Source organism: Meriones unguiculatus, chromosome 19 (assembly GCF_030254825.1).
Source record: "Meriones unguiculatus strain TT.TT164.6M chromosome 19, Bangor_MerUng_6.1, whole genome shotgun sequence".
NCBI classification, from domain to species: domain Eukaryota; kingdom Metazoa; phylum Chordata; class Mammalia; order Rodentia; family Muridae; genus Meriones; species Meriones unguiculatus.
The window spans coordinates 36,673,865-36,697,114 of record NC_083366.1 but is presented as its reverse complement, the minus strand read 5'-3'; the positions used below and the strand labels follow the sequence as shown (position 1 = coordinate 36,697,114).

Sequence of the window (23,250 nt, the reverse complement as noted above, 5' to 3'; positions counted from 1 at the left end):
TCCAGCAGCCATCAGCTGCCCAAAGTTCCTCAGCTGGAGTGTGGCCCTTGGTCACCCCTCTACCTTCCTCGCTGGGATTTTTTTTTAATTTATTTTATTATTTTTAATTAATCACACTTTATTCATTTTGTGTCTCCCCATAAGCCCCTCACTCCTCCCCTCCCTATTCCACCCTCCCACCCCCTTCTTCATGCACTCTCTGGAATTTTTAACTCGCTTGATCTTGTTCCGAGAACAACAGCTGCTGTGAGTTTATGTGTGTGAAATGTCATGCCCAGTGGACAGAATCTCACAGAAGTCTCCTGACTCTCCCATGCTTAGTGGTATCCAGTGACTAGACAGAAACCACGTCCAAGCTCCCAACTAAGGCCTTTCTCCTCTGCCACATGGCAGAATGGAGCTTGATGTAGAAGACGCCAAGACACAAACCCTCATTCGTGCCGTTGGCCAGGCGGGTGCAGAGTGAACCCGGGAGCACATATGCTCAATCTGGACTTGCTTCTGAGATCCTGTCATTGAAAGGAGGTAGTTAGTGCACCAGAGTCTCCACTGACTACAGCAGGCAGTTCAGTGGGCTGGATAGGAAGCCTGACCCTCTACCTTTACCTGTCCACCCCAAATTCACGTGAAATTGGGATGCAACCTTAGGATTCTCCTCCACTCCTTCCCTTGTACCATGCTTGTTCTCTGCCTTATCGAGTAGAATTCTCTGAAGACAAATGAGCACATCATCTCCCAGTTTCTGCAGCACACAAGGGTGGCCACCTCCTTATCTATGCCATGGTCTTCGCACTCTCCTTCTAATGTCTTTCCCTGGTTGTGAGAATGCTACATACTTACATAAAATATGCAGAGCTGACCTGTCAAACTAGGGAGCAATAGCAGCATTCACAGCTCACAGTGTTTTCTTCTAACTGTGTGTGCAGTTTCACACCACTGTGCTTATTCTGCCTACAGTAAAAGCAGGGTTCTGTTTGTGAAGTTATAAGTTAAAAACTAGTTACCATCATTTTGCTGTGCACACTTTGAAATATTCAAAGATATGTAAGTGTTTTTTGGTTATTTTCTATTATTTCTCGTTTGTATATATGCATTTGGCTTTTTAATTTTGTCATATGCAAGCTTATAATGTACAAACTTTAACTATTTGTTATGAATTTGCTTTTTCAATAACTTCCACATTGTTATATAGTAGATATAAATTTATTCTAAGTGATTGCAAGTTATTTCATAGAAATGTAACTCAGACAATATAACTCAAATAGGTAGCTCTGGTTTCATTTCTGATCTCTAGAGAAAAAAGTCTTAATGATAAATATTACTTCTTATTTAGGATAGATCCAAAGGAAGGAATTTTAGAGTTCAACAGCTTGCTCAATTGTAGAGAAACCTAAATCTGAAAACTCTCTGTCCTGAAGAGCTGGACAGTGGTCCCTAGGGCATGTAACCATCTGGCGGCACCTTCTTTCAGCATTAGGAGCCATCACTGTGCCCAGTGCAACATGTGTTGTGGTTTCTAAAATCACCTAGATTAAGTATTATTTATACTTACATATACATACACAGTTGGGCTGGAGGGGAGCTTCAGGAGCCAAGAACACTGGCAGCCATTCCAGATGACCTGGATTCAATCCCAGCACCCACAAAACAGCTCACAACTGTCTGTAATTCCAGGTCTAGAGATCCAATACCCTGTTCAGGCTTTCTTGTGCTGCACAGACATATAAGCAGACAAAGCAGCTGTACTTATAATATAAAATTTAAAAACCACAAACACAAGTAAAAAACAAACAAACAAACAAAAAAACCAGAGAGATGATCTTTGGTACATGAATACTTTGATTATTATATAAGTGAGTCCATTTCAGCTTAGTCCAAGGTATAGGTGGTGTTTGAAGTTTACCCCTACAGAAACTAAGGTCAACCTTTAAAATGACAGTGTATTATTAATCTTGATTTCTTGAGGATGGATCATGTTTATTGTATTTGATTTTGTTGTTCTGTTTTTTTTGTTTGTTTGTTTTTTTGTTTGTTTGTTTTTTGAGATAGGATTTTTTTTTCAGTGTAGCCTTGGCTGATCTGGATTCTCTTTGTAATCCAGGCTAGCCATAAACTCACAGAGATTCACTTGTCTCTGCCCCCTGAGTGCTGGGAGTACAGGTGTGTGCCGCTGCTCCCTGCTGAACATTTCTTTTACAAACAATTTTATATCTTCATTGTAGTAAAGAAGCGAATAATGTTAACACAATGAGATCCTCCTTTTCTTTTCTACCTCAGGATCTGAAGAAGAAGCTGAGGAAAAACAGGACAGTGAGAAACCACTTTTAGAACTATGAGTTCTGCTCTATGAAGTAAGTGTTTGTAAATGAAATTATACCAACAAATTGTTGACATGTGTGCATTTCCTTGGGCAGACTCAAAGGAAGTGTCTCAGAGCGTGCACCCAGAGCAGATTTGTCCTGCTTGTTGTGTGTAACAACGATTCAGGTTGAAGCATTCGCATTGTGTATGGGTTGTAAATGCATAGCTTGAAGGAACAGAGACCCACATTTCTAAGAAAGTAAGCCTTAACTTAGCCAGAATGTCGATGCCGGGCATTGGCTTAATTTCAAAGAGCCTCGTAATGATGTCTTGACATCAGTGATCCTATGAGGTATGGGATGGCCCTTATCTCCCTGTCACACTTCTGGATGAAGTGTGGCACTGCATGAGCTCAGATCCAAGCAGTTGTACCCCAGGGACTTCTGCAGGTCCCCATAGGGAAGCATCTCAAGGGTGTTAGCACTTCTGATAGAAAAGCTGTGAGCTGCAGCATGGAGGACATTGGTAAGTGACCTCAGATGACAAGGGAGTCATTTTAACACTCTCCAGGCAGGGACAGTGAGTAGCATGTGCAGGGCAGCAGTGCTTGGTGACCATAGCCACCAGGGGAGATGCGGCAGATCATGGCCCACAAAGCAAGGACAGGCAGACTGGCTGCTGGCCCAACCAGTGCCACAGCAGACATGTCCCTTACACAGCCCCGTGTCCCTTACAGTCCGCACACAACAGCCACTGGACACACAAGAGGCGAAACTGTCAGCTGAAATAACCAAGTCTTTTGTGAATCCCTGACAAATGCTTGTTGTCCTGCCCTTGACCTCTGTGTCTCTGTCACCTTCAGTGAGGAGTTGGGAAACTGGCAGGCAGCACAGCACGTGGCCTCCGACCACTGCTCACTCTTTGTCTTCACTCTTTCTCTAAGTGTGAAGAACCCTCATTGCAAGTCATCTAAGGACGACAGGTGGAGATGGGCTTCTCCTGGAGCTTAATGGTGGATCTGCTCACTGCTGGCTGTTGATGAGCTAAGGAATTTATTTATGGTGATACCTCATGGACATTGCTCCGCCTCCACTCCCATCATCCCTGCCTGTGGCAGTTGCATCATGCTCTGGTCCTTCCTCTATTCTGTGAGTCTCCATCTGACCTGATAATGAATAACTCGGTCTCGTGCTGCATCCGAATCAAAAGACTGCTTAATATATTGAAATAACAGTTTCGTAGTAAGTGAGACTCCTTTTTATTTCAATTCACAGAATGTTATTTTTTTTGTTTCATGTCTCAGATTTCTTTTGTATTTCTTTTTTAACTCCTTACATTTCACTTGTGTTTTTAAACTCATGCACATGTGCTCTTTATACAATTTTAAAATAATAAATCCAACATATCAAAAGGACTGTTGTGTTTTCTCTATATTTGTCCAGCAGTGGTGCGTTTACAAAAGGGAGAGAGTGTGGTATGGTGGCCTAGAAACTATTGTCCTGTGTTTGGACTGATTCTCCTGGAATACCTTGTTCTGAAATAGGGCTCTGATATTCTACACACAAACCAACCTGCCAAGGATGCGGATGCCTTTGCTGCTACTTTTCTTGGATGTTTTCGTCGTTTGGATTAATAGGAACTAATTTACATCATCAACTGTTCTGCTGGTCACTTCCCCCAATTCACTTTCGGCTTCCCAGAAGGGCGGACCGAATCTCCATCATTGGCTCTGTCATGCTAGGAAGGTTAACCGCCCCCAACAATGGTGCTACAGGCTTGGGTGGACACAGGTTCTGCGCAGATCCAGTCCTGCATCTGCACAGTCTGAGAGCGTGCCCACCTCGGCAGTGCCACAAGGATCCTGGCAGGGAGGCTGCAGTGAAGCCAAGAAGGGCTGCCCATGGGAAAGGAGAGTAGAGGGAGCTCCCCAAGGCTGTTCTCAGTGCAGGACCTCAGGAACTTGATGGAAGAACCCTGATGACAGTTTCCTGTGTCAGCAGTGGAGCAGCATGTACTCCAAGCCTAGCCAGGTGTCAGTGGCTGAGACAGAACACTGCAGAGTGCTGGCCTGGGCCACTGGATGTGGCCAGTCCTTGCTTCTTCACTGCAGCCCTGCAAAGGACTGATCAGACACAAGTGGACACTGTATGTATGTCCCGACCTGCAGGAGTTCATAGGGTTCCTAAAGTGCGTGTGTGTGTGTGAAAAGAATGGGGTAGAACAAGAGACGCGAGGAAGGAAGCCAAGTCTGTTCAGATGGGCAGATGGGCTGCTGGCCCAACCAGTGCCACAGCAGACATGTCCCTTATCTGCTCATCTGATCAAGGCCTCATTTATTGGAATTTAACCCAACTTCTATAGGGAGAAGGCAGGAAAAGGGGGAAGGATAAATTACTGCTGCAGGAGTTAGCAAGAGTGCTTTCATGGGTTAAATATTGTACCTGCAAGATGCCGTAAGGATGTTTTCTTAAGCTATCTCACAGATGCTCTAAAACTTACAGACAGATGTCCTCACAAATCTATCATCCATGACTTAGGGTCCTAGATAACTCTTTCACTAAATAGCTTTAGGTCTCCACTAAATGACCTTTGCTCACTATTTGGCTTTGGCTTCAGTAAATAGCTTTGTCTCCACTAAATAGCTTTGGCTTACTATTTGACTTTGGCTTCAGCAAATAGCTTTGGCTCCCGGCATATGTGTGAGACTCTGAAAGAGGTCAGACACTGAGACCCTAGAGACTGCCTCAGTCATGCCTCCTCTAGGACAGGACAAGTGAGCCTTGGGATCCGGGCGTCTCCCTGCACCCAGCCTGTTCCTGACCTCTCATTGCTGCATACTGATACCCTACAGTTAGCCTTCCTGTCATTCCTCTGACATAAACCTGCCCCCTCCACTGCCACCACCACTCCTGCCACTCCCTTCTTTGCTCATAAAGCACATTCCTGTGGCTCACATCTTTGTCCATGGGAATCAGGAGGCACACCTCACACACTCTGCATTCTGAGAGAAAAAAATGTCAGAAGTGTCGGCATCTGTGAGTGCAGTATTTCAGACCCTGCAACAAGAGGCTAGGGTGACTTTGGAGCTGCAGAGAACCTTCTGTGTTCCTTAGAGCATGTAAGGGGGTTGATCAGAAACCCAGTGATCAACCCAGTGAAACCCAGTTCTGGGCATCAGGTTCCAACTGAAGCAGCTGAGGACCCCAGGGAGTCCCGCTCCTCTCAGCTTGGCTCTTCAGTTTGACAACCACATCCTCCACACAAAACTAGAATTTTTCCCCCATTAGCCGTGGCCTTTGAAACTTCGCAGATCTGGCTGTGGTTTAACTGTTCTTATTTTCTCTTCTAACACCCTCGTTGCCCTTTATGTTGCCACAATCTGTAGAGGTGGGTTTGGCTTTGAACATTTTCCAGGAAGTAACCACATTGACCAAACACGTCAACAAAAGACGCCTGAGAAAATAATGCCGTGAGCCATAGCAGCATCAGCCTGCACACCACCAACCTCTGGTGTCCCTCTTCAGCCACAAATAGCACTCTCTCTGCACTGCTGAGACCTGGGAAGGGGTCCAGGTGGACTCTGGGAGGAGGGTGCTGAGAAGTTTGAGACCACAGCAGACGCCATCTGTGTACCGGCTAGCCCCGGCCTCACAAAGAAAGCTGCTGCTGCACTCCCCACTGCAGAAACAGTTCCAAGTCTGTAAAGGGGGCCAGGAACGTGGACTGCAAAGGTCTGATCAACTCAGGACCATCAAGGAGTTAACCTAAGTGAAGTCTAATCTCAGAGTCTCGTTCTTGTTCCAAAGGTGCAGCTCTGCTTGATTTCCCAAGAACCTGCTTTCAGACCCAGACTGATGGCAAAGAACCTCTCCAGTGTTGGAGTTAGATATCATTTTACTTCAGATGCAATTCTAACTCGGTTAAGTGTCCACCAGGAAATATGTGAGACACAGTCTGAGGTATCGTCCGGTTGCCACGTGCAGAACATTTCGTTTAATATCTCTGCTTACAGAAATGCAGTCATGGCTGGCAGGTGCCATGCTTGCTGGCATTACTGCGCAGTAGAAAATGGGGAAAGGACGTGACACATGTAAGCAGATATATAAACAGACCTCAAACAGATGAGACGCTTGTCTTCAGAAAAAAATAAATTGGTGCTGTGAGGTCCCGTTTTATACTTGGAAGGTTGGCATAGCCCTGAAGCTTGGTGATCTTCAGGATGGTCACACTCACCTGGTTTTCAGATCTGGGCTCTCTGGGAAGGGTCATTTGGCATATCTTCTCAGTATCACTAGAGAACATGGATAAGACACTTCCGTCTGTGATTGCACATACTTGCCAGTGTGCATGTCCACATAGAGGCATCCCCCATAATGTTGGCTCTCAGGCACTGTCCACCTCCTTGCTTAAGATTGGGACTCTCAGGAGCCTGGACTCACCAAGTAGGCCAGCCAGTGAGCACCAAGAATATGTATATCCCAGCCTCTTCAGGGATATGTCACCATTCCTAGACTCTCATAAGGATGCTAGGCATTGACCTGAGCATTCATCAATGCCAATTTTTCTTTTTGCAGAATTTATTTCATTGCAAAAAAAATTACAAATACAAAGTGGTGAACATAAGTACTAGAAAACGTTCTAAGGTGTGTTGCCTAGAAGTTTTCTTATTTTTTTTATAATTGTTTTATAACTGGAGTTTCTAAAATAGCTGTATGTATTGTTGAGAAGTATTTGAAGAACTCTCTGCTTGCCCATACACCATGGGGTTATAGGAAAACCTGAAAACTTACCAACTAAGTTCTCCCAGGTGTGAGGTGGTTGGGGCACACTCAGTGCTTTCTCAGAGGACTGCCATGGTATGACACTGGCTAAGTGTAGTCAAGGACTTTTGAAGAAAGGCTACTGTTGAGACAGAACTTTCTGCCTGTGGGGTGGTACAAATCTTCATTTCCTACTGAGTGCATTTGGGTACAGACTTCTGTTCATGTTTATTTCATCCTAACTTGTGCTAGTCAGCACACAGCCTTATTGGTGGACAGGAAGTCAATGCTAAAGTCAGTGACAGGTTGGCCTCCAGCTCTGGAATTGTAACAACAGCATAAAACCTGGAGAGAAAGGGTAGACAAATCATTCTCTCAAGCAGTTCTCAGCCTGCGAGGAGGATTTTCCTGAAGAATAGCTTGTTCCTGCTCTATAACCACATAATGTAGAAGGCAAGAGCTGGGCTGCTGAGGACAGGCAGCCTGGGTTCAAATCCTTGCTCTAGTTCTTGTTAGCTACTAGCTATGGGGAGGTTTCTTACTCATTTCTGTCTGACTTGCCCAATCAGTAGAACGTCACGTGTGCTTGTCTCCTTGTGTACAAATAAGACATAAAATAAGGCAACGCATGCCACAATTAGTGTTCTTCATGAGGCTTTCTGCAAACGAATTTGCAGGTGCATAGAAACTGGAATATATCTCCAAGAGATGGTTAAATTTCAGCATGAGATTAAACCATACATATAATGTAATGTGTATTTCACATAGCTGGGAGAAAATAATGAATGTTCCCCAAAACTGAAACTATTTGAGGGAAAGATATGTTTACACTGATTTGAAATTTTTATAGTACAGACATTGCTCCAGCCATCACATGGGTTTCTGTAATTACCGATATATGTTATATATCACTGTGGGCAGGGAAGGATTAATGTAACTAGTTAGAGACAGACCAACTATCTCAGACTCTTAAATGGCTTTGAAGTGTGATTCCTGTCCAGGGTCCTCACACCAAAGCACACAGCTTCCCTATATGTAGCAGTTTTGGTGAACAAGCTTTGGATGAGGACGGATGCATAACAGTCTTCATCCTCAGAAATGTACCCAACTTCATCTCAGTCTCCCATATGCTGAGTCTGAGGACCTCAGAGCTCATGGAGTGTGGAAGAGCTAGGGGTCAGAATGCAGTTCACATCCCGAAAGCATTCATAATGGCCCTGCGGGACCTGTAGCCCACTTCACTAGTGCTCTCCCAGAAAGAGCAGATGCAGATAGGTACTCCCAGGAGAAGGCAGAGCTTCCACTGATGGCAGAGGGAGACACAGCTGTGATTCCGGAGTAGGGCGACGTCTTTCCCAAAGAAGAAAGACCAGGAAATCGGTGAGCAACAGGTTGACCTTCGATATATGTAAGGAAAATCTAGACATGCAAGTCCTTAGGAAATTCTCCAGACTATTCAAGCCGTTTGTTTTATCTTTCTGATACTGACTGAATAAATTATTAATGTCTATAAAACAGATATGCTGAATTCAGAGAAACCTCATTTTAAATTATGACTGTTAATTGAAAAACAGTGCATGTAAATTTTCTAATCTATAGGATAGAATTGTGCTCACATCAAAGGAGACTTAGAGAATTGCCGGAGCCCACCAGCAGAGTCGAACAGTTCTTGAGTCAGGAGTGAGGATTGAAATTAATAAACTAACACACAACCCATGGGATCTTTCCAAGAGGCTCTAGTGGTGACTAGATGCCTTGCTTTATTCCAGACTCTTTTAAGCCAGAGCAAAAGCACTTCAGTACAATGAATTAAATTCACAAGGAAGTGAAACAAAGGTGTGATTTTGACAAGGTATCCCACCTGCTGTCTCAAACAAAAGGAGATAGACTTGGAAATTCTTCACTGACTCCAGGGAAGGCCATGGTAAAAGCAGTCTTTCCACTGAGATCTAAATATCAAAGCTGCTGGTAGACCAGCAGCTCCCAACAGAGAATCTTAGTTTGCCTGGTACATAGTAGAAGATAAGTTTGTCCCCTGAACTGACTTTTGGTGCTTTTGTGTGATGTGTGAGTGGGGGGTATTCAGTTCTTTTTATTTTTTTCTGGTTTTATTATTATTATTATTATTATTATTATTATTAATTTATTTATTTGATAATTTTACTGCCTGAGCTCAGACACTTTCCTTCTCTCTGCCCAGTTCCACCTTCACATCCCCTTCTCCCCACTTTCCCTCCTCTTCTCCTCAGAGAGGGTACCAACTTTCCCTGGCACATCAAATGGCAATGGGACAAAGGGCTACCTCTCTCACTGGGGCCAGATAAGGCAGCCCAGCTATGGGAAAGGTATCCAACAGCAGGCAATAGAGTCAGAGACAGACTTCACTTCAATTGTAAGGGAACCCACATGAAAACCTAGCTGTACATCAGCTACATATGTGAAGGACACTTAGGTCCTAGGTTAGTTTACTCTGTAGGTTTTCTTGTGATATCCTTGATGCCTCCAGCTCCCTCAGTCCTCCTGCTCTTCCACAAAGCTCCCCAAGCTCCACCTATTTTTTGGCTATGGGTCTCTGTATCTGTTTTCATCAGCTGCTGGATGAAGCCTCTCAGAAGACAGTTATACTAGGCTCCTGTCTCTAAGTATTTCAGAGTATCATTAATAGTGTCAGACATTTGCTCTCTTCCATGGGGTGGGTCTCAAGTTGGGCCAGTAATGGTTGGCCATTCCCTCAATCTCTCTGCTCTGTCTTTATCTCTACACTTCTTTTAGGAAGGACCAATTTTTCATCAAAGGTATTATGGGTGGGTTGGAGTCCCCCTCCCTCCATTGGAAGCCCCACCTGGCTACAGGAGGTAGCTGCATCAGGCTTCTTATCTCCTACCATTAGGAGTCTCAGCTATTCAGCTAAGGTCACCCCCCTAGACTCCCATGAGCCTTCCCCTTCCCAGAGATGCCCCACACGGATTTCTGTTCTCTCTTCTAGCCCTCTCTTCAACCCCTGCACTCCCCACACCTGATCCCCACCCCCGTTACCCTCCTCTGCTCCTGTCCCACCCAGTTTCCTCCCTCCATCTATTCCAGATGTCTATTTCCCCTCTGAGTGAGATTCAAGCATCCTCCTTTGGTTTCTCCTTGATACTTATCTTCTTTGGTCTGTGGATTGTACATTGGTTATTCTGTACTTTATGGCTAATATCCACTTAGACGTGAGCACTTGCCATGCATGTCTTTGTGGATTTGGGTTACCCCACTCAGGATGATATTTCCTAGTTTCATCCATTTGCCTGCAAATTTCATGATGTAAAGTAGAGTCCAGAACATATCCCAAAGCTCTCGAGGACTGGGCTGCACACAGCTTCATTTAACCCATCTAACAAGCACAGCTCCAAGAGATACCTCATTCTAACTTTCTTTCACAGGAGAAACCTGCTGTGGAGAGTTCAGTATTGGATCTCACACAGATACTAAATTCTGGGTCCAGGGTTGAAACCCAGGTCCTCAGGTCAACAGTCCCTGTTTTTATCTCCTCTATTGGCTTTCCTCTTTGGGGTGTGGACAGCTCTCTTGTGAACAGTGTGAGGACTGGGAAGCACGATACTGTGAAACAGGCACAGAGTTGATCACACAGCACACATCCTATTAGACCTCATTCTGCTTCCATAAGAATGACTTAAAACAAGTGGTCCAGGCCTAGTTCCCCCAAGGGAAACAGTTACATCAGCTTTTGCATTTAACTGTAGCTCTTAGGACCCACTGCTCCAGAAAATTGTCCCAACCATTATCTAAGGGGCAGACTTAGGAATATAGTTCTGTCATCTTGCTTAAACCTTCAATCACTTGTCACAAATAAAAGCACAGATAACACAAAGAATAGGCCTATTTTTTTTTTTTAATTTTTATTTGGCAAAACAAAGCACAGAATTCAACTTCAAATAAGGTTCTTCAGTGCATGTGGTAGAGGCTTTGGGGGCATTATCTGGTTCTAAGGCATGAAGTGGGGCAACTAGAAGCTGCAGTTTGTTTACATTGGGCCTGTCATGCTCTGTGCTCTTAGACAGACTTAGAGATGAAGGATTAGGATGGCTGGGTGCTTCCTGGGGCTACTATTTGTTGTAGAGTGAAGTGGATCCTTTTCCTCCCTGCTTTAAAAACATGATATAAAGTTACACATATGTGATTTTTAGGAGGTCGAAGCTACAAGCAACATTAGCCAGACCCTCAGCAGATACTGAGGCACAGCAAAGGATGAAGACAATGGTACCCTCCCGTTTCATCATCTGTTATGAACTCGGACCACTGCAAGGCACAGCTGTTCTTCTTCTCAACAGACAGAATACAACGAAGGCCAAGTGGACCAGACTCTTGAAGAACAGGATGAGGTAGTTGTAGAACGCAGAGGTGTTTGTGAGCTGAAGCTGCAGCACATCTAAGAAAACCAGTAATTAGTTTCATTTGCTCTTTTGACAGAATGGCACACATAAGTGATTTTGTGTGTGTGTGTGTGTGTGTATGTGTATTGACTTGCACGGACTGGAGTAACAAGTCAACACTAAATACTCTTTCCAGAACTAGCAAGAGGACTCATCTTGGAAGTCAGATTAACAACAGCCCTTGGTTAGTTGGTTTGTGATCTTCCTACTGCTGAGAAGAGAAGCTGCACTTGGGATAGCTAGATCATTTGAAGGTGAAGTGGGGGATGACTTTGGAATTCTTCACTTCCAACGTGTCGAAATAATGTCCATCATGTACAAATCAAGTTCTAAACAATATTCTGGCATCTTTGCACATGAAACTCTCACCTTTTGTAATAAGTTAATACTTTTTGGTAGAGAAATATTTTTCGCTTCAGTTTGAAAATAAACAGAGTGCACAGAGAAATACTTTGCCAAATATGTATTGAGTGAGCCTCAGCCTAAGTCTTTGTCCGAAGATGTGACATTAAGGAAATTGAAATCTACTTTCTTTATATATCTCTAAGTATAATGTCATCTCAGAAATAAAAATATAAGCACAAATTCAACACAGAAAATCTGGGGCATTGTAGATGAAGCCTGCATTGCTCTGTTAGGAGCACTGTCCTTGAAAACCCAATGAGAGCATATCAGGGAGCACAGATTATAGAAGAGGGCACAGCAGAAAAGCCTGAAGGAACTTGTCTATCCAGATTTCTCAAGACACTCACCTGTCCATCTCAAGGCTCTAATGGGTAATTGAAGTTTTGTAAGAAATATGTGCTGTCACCAATGAATACAATGATGGAATTGGAGAGCTACAGTATCTACTTAGTGAGTCAAGGCCATGGTTCTTCCTGGCCTTGAGATAAGAGGACTGAAGGAATGAAATGCTTTAACTCTGTCCTTCGTCGTCAGGTCCATCCCTCATGTGTTTACTCAGATTCTGAGCTCTTGGCATTGAGGAAATGGAATATATGAGCTAATATGTAAATTGCCATTTGATGATCTGAGTTATCCCTATATCTGAATTTGTGACATGTACAGAGGACTTAATATTAGCTCACTGGCCACATCTGAAAAATGGAAGAAACTATTAAAGTGTATGAGAGGAATAACAATAGAACTATACAAAATACACACGCAGAACCCAGCTCAAGGGCCTTTTGTCTAAGTTCGATCCCGTAGGTGCTTGAAAATATGGTTAGTAGCTAAAAACAAACAAACAACAAATATATATTTAAAAAAAACCTACTAAAAAATCTATAGTTCGTGATCAAAGTTATACTGTATGAATATCAATTGTTGATATGACTAGGAAATGATGGGTTAAGTGACAGTGTTACTCCATCAATACTGCAGTTCTAGCCATTATAGCTTTTTCTTTAAATCAGAGAAGTTCAGAGTTAAAGTGATTGAGATCGTGTTCTCTATAATAAGGAAAAAGTAAACAGATGATAAGATGTACCCTTTATTTCTTCCTTGCAAGCTTCCATATCAGCACTATTGTTTCCTAGAAGAAAGGAGAGAAAGTTCTAGTTAGTTACCATGGCCATTATTTGACATGTTCTGTGTGTGTGTGTGTGTGTGTGTGTGTGTGTGTGTTTGTGTGCCTGTGTACATGCATGAGAGAGAGAGAGAGAGAGAGAAAACAAGAGAGAGAAAGAGAGAGAGGTCATCAGATAGAACTAATAATGAAAGCTCATACTTGTAGAATGATGATTGCTTTACCAGGCAACCTATTAAATGATTCACATCCGTTGTATTTAATTCACTTAAATGACCTAAATTCTGAATGGCTCCATATGAGAGAAAAGAATTAGGTTTAAAAAACATATTCAAAAATCTTATCTGATTTTTTTTTTAAAGACAGGGTCTTTGGTTGGGGAAATACACCCATTGGTAAAAGTGCTTGTCTTGAAAACATAAGAATCTGAGTTTCAACCTCAGAACATACATAAAAAGGCAGACCTGAGTACGTTCTGGCAATCAAATTATGAGGGTCTCCATTAGTCCTGGCAGTTTAGCTTGCTGAGTTCCAGGCTAATGAAAGACCTGTCTTAAAGACAGTGTATAGAAGCTGGGCGCTAAGGCACACACCTGTAATCCCAGAACTCAGGCAGAGCCAGCTGGATCTTTTTGAGTTCAAGGCCAACCTGGTCTACAAAACAAGTCCGGGATGGCCAAGGCTACATAGAGAGATCCTGTCTCCGATGACACCCAAGGTTTTCTTCTAGCCTTCATATATACTTGCATGTACACATGTAAACTTACACACACACACTCTCTCTCAGACCCCCCTCCCCCCCAAACACATGAACAGATTTTAACACAGACACTCTCATCTATTCCAGGGTAGTCTTGAACTTTTGATCCTTCTGCCTCTACCTCCCAAGTGCTAAAATTATAGGCTTGGCTCACAACACTTACCTTGCACATCTTAATTGTTAATTTTTCTTAGAAAATTACTTTTTTGTTTTTATAGACAAGGACTGAGCAGTACAGTACAAATCTTTCTGATGCTGGAAAGATAGGGGAGAAAGCTTCTGTTTCATAAACAAAGTTTCAGAGGGAAATTGTTTTTAATCTATAGTGTCATGGAGGAAAAGATTTATTTTTGCTAAATAATAAGTCTCGTTTGCTACATTTAACAATAGTTTTATTAACCTTAACCGGAGAACATTCAGAACATGAAGTGATAGAAAGGAGAAAAACACTTTCTCATGAGGCAAAAGCAAGCAAATATTAAATCTTACCATTTTCCCATTTCGAAGCACTTTCTCTGGGATTAACTTTAATAGTTGTCACATCTAAAAGAAATTAAAGTACTAGTTAGTTATTCATGTTTATTGTTTGAATGTGTGTGTGTGTGTGTGTGTGTGTGTGTGTGTGAATTAATACATATGAGTGTTGACAGAGACTGGAGAAGCAGTATTAAAATATGAGGCTCACAATTCCCAGAATGATTGACGTTACTCTGAAATTCAGTAGAAAACATTTGCCTTATATTTTTGCACACAAAGATAGCAAAGTTTGTAAAATATACATATTTTTTTACCACACCTGAAATACAATATGCCAGCTTGTCTGCTTTTCTTCTGAGTCTATACCTCCATGCCCAAAATTTGCCATAAAGCTTCACCAAAGATATAGTCAATGGAAAAACCTTCAAACTGGCCAATTTTCAGTCTTCTGCACTGATGTGTCATGTTCCACCCACAGTGAATGTGTCTGACCTTAGGGTTTAGGGTCAACAACAGAATCAGATGCCTCTGAGGGAGTCTGATTTAGATGAGTTTTTATCTAAGCAGCCACAGCTTTCTCAATCACTCGATTCCCCAAATTTCATGTTCATATGCTTGGCTGCTGGAGGTGAGGGGCTGGTGGACATGCAGGTCAGTATTAGCAAGAGCTGCTGCCTGTCCTGTGCTCACTGCTACACCAGGCACCAGCTAAATGCATCTCAGGCATCATCGTGTTCAATTCTCCTGCAACACTAATGCGAGCTGAATTCTAGGTATTCTAACTACAAATTAATAATTGTAAATAGCTTATATAATTCACGGCAGTGAATGAGAGAGCCAATATTTAAAGGGTAGTGTGGATTTAACACGTAGGATATGTGTGCAATACTTTGTAAATAGCATCAGACTTGTGGAATATTTATATTTCAATAAAAATAAAAAGTATTTGGAATAGAATACATGTTTGAGAAAATATTACATTTAGAGATCAACAAAGAAAAACATGATCTCAAATTCATCACTTCTTGTAAATGATCAAGAGATTAACCCTGAGAAGTCATGGGGTAGAAGAAATAGCTAAGTTAAAATGGAGGAAACTAACTATCGATCTAAAAAATGTATTAAAAAAAAACTATAATAGAGCATTTCAAAACCAGGGAAAGATATAGGCATCCAAACACAACAGGTAATGAGAATCCCAAATACACACAACCAGAGAAGAACCTTTGTGTGGCACATTAAAGCCAAGATATGAAAACTATGCTAGAAAAAAACCCATGAAGAACTGAAAAAGAAAAATATCAAATCACAGCAGCATACATGTCTGGATTTTAGAGCTCTCAAAAGGAATCCTTAAAGCAAAGAAATATCTGAGCAACAAATTTCAGAACTGAAAATTCTGCTCATGATCTGTGCAGTTGTATCCAGGAAATGGTATCTGAAAAAAAAAAAAAAACCGTTCTTTTGTGCAGTGCACAAAATGAAGCACTTTGTGGCCACCGAGCCAGCATTGAAGAAGGAGCTTGAAACTCGATATCGAAGAGGAAGAAAGACAGTATCAACCAGAGAGAACAGCAAAGAGGAAATTTCATGAGGGAAGTATATGAACAAAGGAGAACCATATACAGGCAGCTCAGCAACACAGAAAATTTCTAATAAAAAAATGAGAGCGAATGAAAAGAAGAAAGTATTATTATAGCAGAAATACAACCAGCACAAATCATAGAAATGAGCAAAGCCGTTCAGTAAAAATCTAAAATGTAAATGATCTTAATTCTCCCATGAAAATATGCCAACCAGATTGTTAAATTAAACAAAATGTAAACCAGGATCAAACAAGTGTTGTCTGCAAGAAACCTATAACTGATAAAGAAATGTACAGAATGAAAGAACGCAAATAATTTGATAGGCAAGTAGAAGCCCCAAGCAATTAGAAGTAGCTATGGTTGCAGTTGATAAGTAGACATCAATCCAAAATTCATAGGAGAGATAAAGAAGGTTGGAACCTCACTAAAGGGGGCACTATATCAAGATTCTATAATTATAAAAGCATGTGGATTGAATATTGAGTGAAAGAGACAGTGATGGAAGTGAATAGGGATGGATAAATATATTAATTGTGTTTTACTTACAGTACCGCACTCTTATCAAAGGACAGACATCCAGACATTACAAAATCAACCTCAAAATTAAACTGTACCATACTTCAAGTGAATTTACCTGACATCTAGAGAATGTTATATTTAACTCATTGAGAATACACATTTTTTCTTAAAAGCAGATGGAACTTTGCTTCCAACAGGTAATATTTTAGGTCATAAAGCTAGTGTTAACAAATAATAAAAGAAATTATATCTTTTATCTTATCAAAACAATGGTGAAACAAATCTAGGTATAAGTAACAAAAGAAACTATAATAAGAGCATAAATGTATCAAAATGTACAACAGAATGATCCTGAATGATTAGTGGGTCATTAAAGAAGCCAGGAAAGAAATATAAACCATTTTTATATCTAGGTGAAAATGAAAGAGAAACTTATTAGAAACTTTGGGATGTTACAAATGCACTTTTGAGAGGAGAGTTTATAGATATCGGTGTTTATCTGAAAAAAAAAATAGAGGTCTCCAATAAATAATTCAAGAATTCACCTTAACATCTTTAAAATAGAAACAAGTGACTACTCAAAGCAGTAGATTACAGAAATAATAAAAATCAGGGCAGAAAGAAATAAAATGGAGATTAAAAGAAGCAAGTAAAGAAATAATGAAAAGAGTTGGTTCTTTGAAAAGGTGAATAATATTGGCAAACTCTTAGCTAAACTAGCCAAAGCGATGGTGGTGGGTGGACAATGACACAAATTAATAAAATGAGATGGAAAAGGCAGCCTTATAAAAGATACTAAAGAAGTCCAAAGGATCTCTGAAACCTGCATTCTCAAAGACATGAAGATTATAATATAAGTACAGAGAGTGTGAAAGGTATAAGACCTATTAAACCAAGTCAAAAGGACATAAATCCCTAACAAGAAATGAGACTGAAGCATTAGTAGTTTCCTAACAGAGAAAAGCCCAGCAGTAAATGGAATCAGGGTTGAACTCTACCAAATATTTAAATATGAACTAACAGTTGTGCTTCTCACAATATTCCACAAAGCAAAAAGAGAAGGAACATTATATACTCTTTCTATAAAGCAAATAACACCCTTATTCAAAATCCAAGTGAGGAAATCTACAGGGTAAATTTTCCTGATGAGCATAGACAAAAACTTGCAATAAAATACTTCCAAATCAGATTCTACAACACACTAACAATGTCATACCATCAGGGTTGAGTCACCATAAACAAAGCAATAGCTGAAGTTCAGCACATAAGTAGATTCAGGCAGAGGCATCACACAGTCATTCAGCAGAGGCAGAGAAGGCATTGACCAAGAGGAGACAAAATTTAGTTTCTGGGTCCTCTATCTATTCTATTTGGTCTAATGTCTTTTGTGTATCTAAGCTGTTCTGTGTATCTTGTTGGTTTTGTTGCTGTAGATTTGTATTATAACTTGAAAGCAGATATTATGACATTTGGTATTTTTTTCTCCGTTAAAAATATTTGTGGTTATTTGAGATCTTTGCTCCTTGTATATAAATTTTAAGGTTTTTATGATTCTATGAATAATGGTATTAGAATTTGATTGGGATTTCTTTGAAACTATAGCTGCTTTGCATAATATATCCATTTCTTAAAATTAATTTGTCCTAACTATGACCATAAGAGGCCTATCAATCTTTTGACTACTATTTATTTACTATTTACTCCTTGATTTTTTTACCCTCTAGAATAGGTTTAATCCTGTATTTGTCTTTTACTTTTTACTATAGTGTGAGTGGTCTATTTACTGTTTCCTTTACTAGGAAGCTCATTATCCATATACAGAAAAGTCTTTTGTGTGTTGCTTTTGTGAAGCAAAAGTATTTGTAATTAAGACCTTTAAAATGTTGGATCATATTATCTGCAAATAGGCATAACCTGACTTCTTTGTCTCCTATTTATATAGTGAAACTTCTGGTGGAGAAGAGAGAAAATAGTTCAAGATATAGTTAGGCATGGCTTTGCACATAGGTCTTCAACAGCTCAGTAATAGTCTAATGAATTGATAAGTAGAAGCCACTGGTCATGGTGGCTCATGCCTTTATACTAGCACTTGGGAGGCAGGGGCAGGTGGATCTCTGTGAGTTCAAGGTCAGCCAGGGCAACATGCAGAGAAACCCTGTCTCAAAAAGATAATTGATAAATAGGATTGCATAAATTAATAATCTTCCACAGAGCAAGGAAATTATTAAAAATGTAAGAGAAAGCTAGGAGAAACAACTAACCATATTGTTTTTATGGATAGAAACAATACATATATCTATATCTGACTGGATTAAGTTCAGAATATATAAATTATTGAAAATGAAACCCTCCCCCTTCTAATCTAATCAATCAAGAAAATGGGCAAATGTGTTGAATAGACAGTTCTCAAATAATGAAATTCTGGTGGCCAATAAACTTATAAAAATCAGTATTCAGGGAAATGTAAATTAAAATTGCATTGAGATTCCATCTCATCCCAAACAGGATGACACTCACTAAGAAAACTAATGACAAAAAATTGAGAGGATGTGAGAAGTAATAATTACTGCCTAAAGAGAAAATAAATAGGTTTTTATAAATTATTGGTGGGAACTGTGATAGCTCCACAAAAATAAGATATTATTAAACTACCATATGACCCAGCTGTACCGCTCTTGGGTATATTCAAAGGAGGGTAAGTCAGCTTGCCAGAAAGAGGTTTGAAAATCAGTGTTGTAACGCTATTCACAATAGCCAAGATGAAGAACTAGCCTAGATACCCATCAACAAAGGTTATCGTGTTTTGTTCAGTCAGAAAGAAGGAATTACCCATTTCTTTCACCTTTCTGCATATTTTGCCATGTTGCCGGTTATGTTTGTTCATGGCATTGTAGCTGGGTAGTGGCTTCCTTCCCTTGGCAACTTGCATAGTGTTTCCATGAGAGCTAAACCACAGGAAGGAGGCTTTCAGGTCAGAGTCAGTGGTTGCAGTCAGGTATCTTCAGTGTGTGGTGTCTCCAGCAATAGGGTCCCACAGTCAACCCTGTAGACGCAACTGAGGACTACAGTCACCTCTGTATTCTTGAGAGAGTCGTATATCTGGTGCTGGCATTTTTTGTTATTCTATAGTTGTTAGGAAATGCGCTGTCATCCAACTGGCTCAACTCTCTTTAGTGAATGTGCACTTATGTGTGTATATGTGTGCACATACATTTAAAATATTATGAATAATTTTGAATGAATATAAAAAATCCGTATTGATCTCTCTGCTTCCTCCCCAGTTGAAGCCCCTTTCCCCTTACTTCTCACTTCATATCACACACACTCTGCTATTCCACACCCAAGTCCTCTGTATCTATGGTCCCTTTATAAGTTTTAATTTTCTCTGATTATGCCATGTTGTATACTCACATCTGAGAATTTGGAGCTAGGAAATACATGTGAGAGAAAAAAAATGTAGAGTTTATTTTTCTGGGTTTGGATTACCTCACTCAATATAATCTTTTCTAAGTCCATCCAAATTTACATGCAAATTTCATCATTACATTTCCAATTGGAGTTAAAGCCAATTCTATAGGAGGAAATCCTGCCTGGTACTGAAAACTAGCTAGGTTCCTGAGCTAGTGAAGTTATGCACCTTAGAACAAAACAACTACTACCACCCCTCACTGAAGAAGCCTTTTTTTTAACAGCAAATAAAAACCAAACCAAGAAATAACAACTGGACACAATGCAGAGATCAACAGATCCTGAGGGCCAACCCTAAATCAACAACGTCACAGTTACTGCATGTGACTAGGGAACATCCTGAAAGGGGGAGAAGACAAATTTTAAGAGCTAGAAAACCAGGAAGTCTGCTGTGAAACAGTCTGCCCTGCAAACATCTGCATAAACAAGACGAGAACAAGGGCAATGTCAAGTGACATGTTACAGTGGAAGGGGAAGATCTTGGTGGAGTCCACTCAAAGCACTACAGACAACTGTGCCCTCTGAGCGAAGGAGAATTAGCCTCTACCCGGGATGAACTCCATTTCTGGTTTTCTAATGTAGAGTAGCCAGCTTTGAAACCATACACACACAAACAACAAAAACAGACTCAGTAGGTTCTACTTGTATAAATTTCTGCATACATATATATTGTATTAACAAATATAACCCCCCAAAAAGCTATCTATATTGGAGTCTGGCAGCACTGGAAGATATTGAAGGAGTGAAAATGAGAGGGGCTGGACTGAAGAAAGGCAGGTGGGAAGTCATGTAATTCTATTTCAATTAGAAATATTAAGAAAAAGGTTTTTCAAAGAGAAGAAGTTGTCATCTAAGGGTTAATGAATGGACCTGGAGATCACCATGTAAAACAATAAAGCAGACTTGCTAAGACAGATGTGCATGATTTCTCTGAATGGCAGAGGTTATGAATATGTAAGTAGTGAAGAGGAAGTGTGGATTCCAGCAAGAGTGAAGAGGAAGGGTTAGTGATGGAAACCATGGGCAAATAGGAACAAAGTGAAGGAAGGTACAAATGCATGAAAATGTCGTCATGAATCTCATTGTTTTACACACAAATGAAAACCAGGGGGTTCTGAATCCTGTGAAGATGCTAGTGCTATAGAACTCAAATTCTTTTGACATGAGGTGCTTCACCTCTTTTCAGATGAGTAACCATTTGCTCTCCAGCCTTATGCTATTATCCTACTAACTGAAAGTATGTAAACTTTTATCCTATTAAGAATATATTGTTTTTTCTATATTCTTGAGCATTCTTCTATAGTCACTTTTTGGGGACAGACAAGACAAGCCTTTGTAGAATTTATGTTTGTCAAGTGTGTAGTTCTCTGAACCAAAGCTAGGTTTTAACTTTTAGTTACCAGTTTTTAAAGGCCATACTAGAATAACTCGGTATAACACTTTCTAGTCATTAAGTGATAGATGGATGGGTAGGTGGATGGATACGTGGTGGGTGTTTGGGTGGATGGATATATGGATGGATGGATGAAGTTTTTCTTTGTAGTCATTCGGAGCTTCTCACTGAACTCTCTCATTTGTTAATTTGTCATTTTTTTTATGATGCCAAGGAAATGATTGATTGCTTTAAATGTCACATAGCACTCAGTCTGTTTTGCAAAATTCAGTCATTCTGCTTTTTCTACCGAAAGCAAGATGGATTCAAAAGTTAAGGTGACTAGAAGGACTAGAAGGAAGAAAATGCAATCTGAAACTTACCATTTTCAGTTTTCAAAGCAGCTTCTGTGTTGACAAGGGAAAGGAAAGCAAATATCAGTCAGCTCTTATTTTACTGTGTTTGTATATGAATCTGTATGAACATATTTACATATCTATTTGTACACATGTGTACATACATTTAATGTCAACAGAAAGACAGACATTACAATGTGAGCCTTGTAACCTCAGGAAGAAACAAAAGTTGTACTGTATATAATTTAGTAGGTAACATTCATATATGATGTTTCTACATGTGACCATGTTGAAATTCACAAAGATTCCACCGTAATCATAACATCATTGTAAATGCTTAACCCTCTACTGCCAGATCCATTTTCCTGTGGACTCATAGGTCCTACAAAATCTTCTGCTATGAAAAGCTTTGTATAAATGCATGAGAAATGAAAAATTAAAGAGAATAACAGTTGACCCATTGGCCTGCACATGATTGACTTGCTGGGTCACATTATGAAAGCATTCCTGGTTTATACAATGCATTTTAGGCTAGCCACAGCTGCAAAGTAAGACCTTGTCTTAAGGAAAAAAAAAAAAAAACCTGCTAAAATTCTCAATTCTTCCTATAATATCCGAAGATCTCAGTGTAGTTATTTCTTGGGATAGACAGATAACCCAAGTTATATTTCTAGTTTTCTGTGTGAAATTTCAGATAGAAATGAGGAAACTATGAGCTTTTTAAAGAAAAAGTAATTTGGTACTTAATTGCTTTAAATGACATTAGAAAAGTACACATCTCTTCTTTGCGCTTATTCTTCTGATAACTATGTTCTCATAGATATGGGTATCTTTCCACTACAAAATTTTATTGAAGAACAAGTTTTGTGTGCATGAAAAAGGAATATATATATATATATATATGTATATATATATATAATACCCACATATATATGAGTGTGTGTTTGTATGCTTAATGAAAATAAAAATATGATCATGTTTAGTTTCTAACTATCTTCAATATCTGTCTTTTTTTTCCATAATTTTATTTTTCTCATTAGTTACATTTTGTTAATTCTGTATCCCAGCTGTATCCCTCATTCCCTCCCCAATCCCACCCTCCCTCCCTCATCTCCTCCCTGCCCCTTTCCAAGTCCACTAATAGGGGAGGACCTCCTCCCCTTTCATATGACTCCCTTTTGTCAGGTATTTTCAAGACTGGCTGCAAAGTCCTCTGAATATCTGTCTTAATGGCTCTAAAAGTATATGGTTTGTTCTTTCAGTGAGTTTATTATCTAAAAGATAAATGAAAATCACCATCAGCATGAACTGATGGAGATTCAAAGAACAGAGTTAATAATAATATAATCGATGTGTTTCTAAACTCCCTCAGCCAACAGTAATTGCAGTCTTAGAGATCAGCTTCATGTCCTTTCATAATCACATTAGTGTGACTTGGAAGCTTTTATCAAGACCAAAGACACAAACCAAAAAGCCCTGCCAGGCCACAGCAGACAATGCAGCCAGTCCTGATGAGACCTGATAAGCTAGGGTCAGATGGAAATGGAGGAAGACCTCCCCTGTCAGTGGACTTTGAAAGGACAGAGGAGATGAGGGAAGGAGGGTAGGATTGGGAGGGAATGGAGGAGGGGGCTGCAGTTGGGACACAAAATGAATAATCTGTAATTAATATAAAAAAATAAAAATTTAA

The 23,250-nt window shown here is 40.2% G+C and overlaps 2 protein-coding genes across 3 annotated transcripts in view; one reads left to right on the top strand and one right to left on the bottom strand.

Moving 5' to 3' along the window:
* Positions 1–3,715, top strand: part of Stard3nl (STARD3 N-terminal like) — a 36,451-nt gene extending 32,736 nt beyond the window's left edge. For both annotated transcript variants that reach the window (XM_021646314.2, XM_060372964.1), the window contains 2 exons: positions 2,278–2,351; positions 3,245–3,715. In XM_021646314.2, the coding sequence (XP_021501989.1) occupies positions 2,278–2,336 (59 nt within the window). In that variant the 3' untranslated portion in view covers positions 2,337–2,351; positions 3,245–3,715. The remainder of the gene's footprint in view (positions 1–2,277; positions 2,352–3,244) is intronic.
* Positions 3,716–10,923: 7,208 nt separating this feature from the next.
* The window catches only part of LOC110553994 (uncharacterized), a 30,634-nt gene continuing 18,307 nt past the window's right edge, over positions 10,924–23,250 (bottom strand). The window contains exons 7-10 of the mRNA XM_060372515.1: positions 21,588–21,611; positions 14,272–14,325; positions 12,984–13,028; positions 10,924–11,490 (exon numbers count right to left, since the gene is read on the bottom strand). Of these exons, the coding sequence (XP_060228498.1) occupies positions 11,345–11,490; positions 12,984–13,028; positions 14,272–14,325; positions 21,588–21,611 (269 nt within the window). The 3' untranslated portion in view covers positions 10,924–11,344. The remainder of the gene's footprint in view (positions 11,491–12,983; positions 13,029–14,271; positions 14,326–21,587; positions 21,612–23,250) is intronic.